Consider the following 5,582-nt stretch of genomic DNA (forward strand, 5'->3'; position numbering starts at 1 on the left):
CCTACTACGAAACAGTATTTGTAAAAGCTCTCAAAATAATTTTAAATATTGTTTTATTTAAGCAATTGATATAATACAAATTAATCATTCTATATTTACTCATGAAAGCCCTTTCCTGGTTCCCAGAATACATAAGACACACGAAGCACAGAGCTACACCCAACTCCCAGCTTGAAAGCTACATTGCTGAGAAAATGAATCATTGTTGTAAGCCACTGAGATTTTGGCGTCATCTGTTACCACGGCTTAACTAGGGAAAGCTGACTAATACAGTAGCCATATTTCTCATCATGAAAACTAGAGAAAAAGTATATCTCCATTGTTACTTAATGAAGACCTTGTACAAACACTAGTGACAACTTGAGAATAAAACAAAAACCAGCTGTAAAAAGAAAAATGGATAGTCTGGAAGATTATAAGGAAAAAGTGATGTTTGAATGGCATCTACTATCATAGACTTCAAACGTTAATATTTTTACACACCCAAAGCAAAGCAGACAATAGTTCATGTTAAGTTTTACATTTTACAAAGCAGTTTTACAATCACCTCAACCTACAGATTAAAAGACATAGGCCCAGATGTTACACGGGCCTTGTATCTGGTTTTCCGGTTCCACCGTTTCTTCTTCCTCCTCCATCGCGATTGCTAATTAATGCAAAAGTTTTTAATCGGGAAAAAATTGAGGTCGGAAAGACCTGGATGATCCTGACTGATAAGCATAACCGCCCCACATACACAGCACCCCAAAAAGACATCACCAACTCACCCCCACCATCCGCCCACCACCGAAGAGTCGGGGTGGACAAAAGCTTACGTCAGCAGAGCGCTCCCCCGCCCTCCCTTTTCGTCCTCCACCCTTCCCGAAAGGCTAAGCTGCGCGCAGGAGCAGCGAGACAGGAACCAATGTGATTGGCCTACCCTACATCACGTGACTCCCACAAGTCGTGGGATTTGGCTCCGAGTGAACGGAAGCACCGCGCAAAAGTGGGTTTGCGCTGGGGGGAGGGGGAACTAGAAGCTTGTGGGAGGAGCTTGAGCGTTAGCGGCTGTCCCAGTTCTTCCAGCATTCGTGTCCAAGCCTTTGGTTATTGTCATACCGCTGTACATACGCCGTACTACAGCGACCAGTCGCTCGTTTGTCTGACAGGAGTAGCAGTTCGCGCGAGCGGCACCAGGGAATGGAAGCGGAGAACGTGGACAGGTAAGGCCCGGGCGGGGTGCCGCCGCTGCCCCCGCGCCCTTCGCGCCCCTTGCGGCAGGGCCGGCGGGCGCACGCACGCACGCACGCATGCACGTAGGGGTCTTTAAGTGCCGCGGGCACAGTACAAAGGCCGGGGCTGCGCGTGCGCAATGCCGGCCTTCTCTGGCCACTCCTCACCCGGACAGGTGATGCGATGACTCCGGCACCTGGACCACTCTCTTCCTTCCTTTCCGGCATTTAGCCGTCTTTGAAATGTGTTAGTACGCAACCAGCAGGTTTGTATTGATATTTCTGGTTGCCATTGTTGCTTACATTGTTCTTCACCCTTCATTATGCAAAGAGTTGTAGAGATAGAGTAGCACGTATACCTGCAGGAGTTTTTCACTTTAGAATTAGTAGATTTACTGCGGCTTCCCTCCCCCAACAGCGATGTCACGGGCCGCAAGGTAGATAACATTGCCATACTAGAGACTATGGATAACACTCCCAAGAAGGCATCCAAAAAATGTCTTCAAGTGGTCTTGGAGACGAACTTCAGAATCTACATTCAATATGTCCTTTGGAGACTGTTAGATGCGTGGAGAGAATGTTTTGTAAAAGAAATTTTGAAATTTGAACTGGCAGAAAACCAAATGAAAAACTAAAGAGTTATATATGGTAACAGTGTGTTTTTCAAAAAGTGATGACTTATATTGGGATAAAATGCCATTAGATCTACAAAGAATTATCCTCTCTGGCTAATGGGCCCTGAACTTAGGCAAGTACTCTGGGCCTGTTCATGTCTGTAAAAGGGTATCTCCAGAATCTAGTTCTCATATCCTGTGAATGGGGTGGTTTTTAGGAGTTACGTAACCAGAATAGTCAGTTTAGGAGAGACATGTAGAAAAGTGGGGACTTTATCCTGACTTTGTGGATCAAATCCTGAAATAAAGTACTCCACTTTTTTCCCAAAAGACTTTATAAATAAAAGAATTCACCAGAACTGTGGAAATCACTCTCACCTTTGTAATTTTACTTCAGATCAGAATTGGAACCTGGGTACAACTTACCATCAAATGAATTACATGTTATGAGACCATGTAGGTGTCTTATACAGCAAAGAAATAGGTCTCAATTACAGTGTTTAACTCAAAACTGTCTTATATTTTGCTTTCACGTCATCCATTAGGTTATAGGCCATTTTTTATTCTGACTTGCAAAACTTTAACCACAAAAAATATGGAGAATTCTGTGTTAATACTGTGAGGAGTTTATTCTTAGGGATTCTGAAGTGACAGGCCCCAGGTGATCCTGAGAAAGTGGTTCTCTGTCACCCTTACTTTGTGCTAATCAAGGAATGGAATGGAATGCTGGGTGGGTGGTAATGAATTTGTTTTTTATTTTGGAAGATTAATTTCAAAAAGTTCAAAGAAAAATTCTATGGCTATAGAACCTTTAAAAGAGAAAAGATAGTTCAAGAGTCATAACCAGCACTTAGAGGAAAAAAAAGAAGAGGATCAGTATGTTTCTAATGAGATCAGGCATGAAAAGGACACTTACCAGAGATGGAAGTAGAATGCCAAATCAGATACGACTAGAAGAGTGTGGACTGGAATATTGTGACACAGACCACTGAGAATATAGACATGAAATATTAACCCTCAGATGAGATCAGACATTCCAGAAATGTTAAAGAGACCAAGAAGAACATTTTTTAGTTTGGGATGGACAACAAGAAAGAAAAGAAAGATTTGAGTTTTCTGCCTGCTTTACTGGCATGGTGTTAACAATGACAGAAGACATAAGCACTTAGTTCTGATTTTGATTTTGCTTCTGATATGTTAAGGAAAATGATTGTAGACTGGAAATGCAAAATGAATGTAAGAGGTTTAAAGCTCAAGGTCAATGAGGGCAGTTCAAAGAACTTTTAGCTGCTGTAACAGAAATTGTATTTCCTGGCTTTGGATTTTAAGTGAGAGGCCAGATTATAGCAGTCTTTAAGAACTTATGGACAATAACAGAGGGGCCTGAAGCCTGAAAATAAACATGTGAGTCCCTATTTCTTCCAAAGATGGAATCTATCCTCTAATTTATTTACTTTGATCCTAAACAAAATATTTACTTCTCAGTGGTTATTAAGCATATTTAAAAGAAACTAGTGACCACTATACTGTAGTATAAATTCAGAAAAAAGCAAGACCAACCAAGCTAGGTTCATTCCCTTTTAGACAATAATACTAGATTAGACAGCATCAGAAGGATGATGAGGTACTTAAAATATTCAGTCATCCTGCTGTCTTTATTATTGTTACAGCAAATTTACTGTATATCACTATTTTAAGTGTTTTACATGTGTTAACTAATTTAACCCTCATAACCAATAAATTAGGTGCAACTATGCCCAGGTGTGGAAGCCAGGACATAAAGAACTTGCCTACAGAGCTAGTAAATGGCAGATCTGAAATTTGAACCCAGGCAGTGTGGCTTCAAAAGCCTGCCTCCTTAACTGTGCCAAACCTCTTTTTTTTGTGGGCAAGATGAAGATGGACTGATGGCAGTCTAATTACATGAAATAAAAACTGGTTTACCGCTGAGTCAAGGGCAGGCTGAAAAGAGGTCTATACTGATGTGCCATTTAGTTCTACCTTAACTTTGCTCTCTTCATAAGTTTAACAACTTTCAGGTGCTAATGAAATGTGTCAGTGACCTAGCTCTGGGAGGGGTTTGTGGAATTGATAGTTCGAATCAGAATCTAGATCAACTGAACTGGCCGGAATGGTGAATCATCTTTTATAAAAAGAGGCACCATCCTGTACTTACGTACGGGAAAATTAATCATACAAGTGTGAGATGAGAGAAAGATGATAAAAGGGCAGTTTTCAGAGATGGCGAACTCAGAATGAATCAACAATATGATGTGGGTGCCAGTAACAATAATGGAATGGGTTCTGTACTGTGTCTCCAAAATGAGAAACTTGATAGCCCTGCTCAGTTTCAGGATGATGAGGCTATATCTGGAGTATTTTTATTTTCTTTGCTTCTGAGCCCCCCAAAATGACCAAATAGTGAGAAACTTTGAAATCATACTGTACGAAGAGTAGTTAAATGAACTGGGGACTCTGACTCATTCTGAATCTTTACGTTGACAGTTTCTAGTAGATAGTGCACAGAAAGTACCCAGTACTGCATGGTGAATACACACACTCTACTTAGCAATATTGAATGTAGTTTTTTAAATAGTTACGGTGATATTCCATCATAGTTTATATAACTAGTCCTTTTTAGTTGAACTTTTGGATTATTTAGCATCGATTGTTACTTTTGTAAGTATTCAGTGTTGTATGTGCTGGTTTAAATGAAAATAATAAAATGTTCCTATAGACTGAATATGTCCTTCCAGAATTCATATGTTGAAACCTACCCCTCAATATGATTGTATTTGGAGGTAAGGGGCCTTTGGGAAGTGATAAGGTCATGAGGGCAGAGCCCTTCAAAGTGGCATTAGTGTTCTTATAAAAGAGGTCCCACAGAGACCTCTCACCCCTTCTGCCATGTGAAGTACAGCAAGAAGGTGGCCCTCTGTGAACCCGGAAGTGAGCCCTCACCAGACACTAACTCTGCTGGCACCTCGAACATGGACTTTCCAACCTCCAAAACTGTGAGAAATAAATTATTTGTTGTTCATTAGCCACCTAGTCTATGGTATTGCGTTATAGCAGCCTGAATGGAATAAGACAAATATATTTAGAAAGAGCAACTTAAATCTTTAAAACAGTGGAAAATAACTGTAGATTAGAGAAGTTGGACTTGTTCATTTTAGAAAAAAAACCTTACAGAGTTAGTTTTTAAAATACAGCAAAATCCGAATTAACTGGACTCCTCAGTTGTGGTGTGCGTGCACGTGTGTACGCCCATGTGTGTATGTTTTGGAAAAGACTATCAGAAAATACACGGTGCATCAAATTCAGACAGTTATAAAAACCAATCCTTTGAGCACTGTTACTCAAGAGAAGGGTAGAGGAAGCTGTGGAGGCTAGGAGAGAAGGAAGGGTTAACAGCAGGGAAAAGAGGTAGTGCAGAACAGTTGTGGGAACAAACATAAATGATAGGAAATAAAGTCATTCATACTTATAAGTTTGATATCAGGGTGTTTTAGAAAATAATTCTTTGGGGCGCATCCAGAGTCTGGACAGATTTGGTTCGATTTCCTACACATTCTCCCTGTATCACCAAATCTCACCCCTCATTTTCATGGTAAGGGACCACAGGTCCTAAAAGGATGAACGACTTGACTAAGTGCTCTTTTGTTGCTGTTTCTTAGACAATTATTGTTCATAAACATTGCAGAATTCTGAATTATGAAGTGACTTTTACCATGTATAAATACAACAAATGTATTTA

The 5,582-nt window shown here is 40.4% G+C and overlaps 1 protein-coding gene across 3 annotated transcripts in view; it reads left to right on the plus strand.

Annotated features, from left to right (window-relative positions):
* TDG (thymine DNA glycosylase) overlaps nt 1-5,582 on the plus strand; it is a 21,449-nt gene that overhangs the window by 186 nt on the left and 15,681 nt on the right. For 2 of the 3 annotated variants that reach the window (XM_011386872.2, XM_011386885.2), the window contains exon 1: nt 1,180-1,202. In XM_011386872.2, coding sequence (XP_011385174.1) covers nt 1,180-1,202 — 23 coding nt within the window. Of the gene's footprint in view, nt 1-1,148; nt 1,203-5,582 lie in introns of those variants that run through there. The other variant, XM_011386877.2, reaches the window with a different exon arrangement.

The sequence above is a fragment of the Pteropus vampyrus genome, unplaced genomic scaffold, assembly GCF_000151845.1.
Source record: "Pteropus vampyrus isolate Shadow unplaced genomic scaffold, Pvam_2.0 Scaffold16, whole genome shotgun sequence".
Taxonomy (NCBI): Eukaryota; Metazoa; Chordata; class Mammalia; order Chiroptera; family Pteropodidae; genus Pteropus; species Pteropus vampyrus.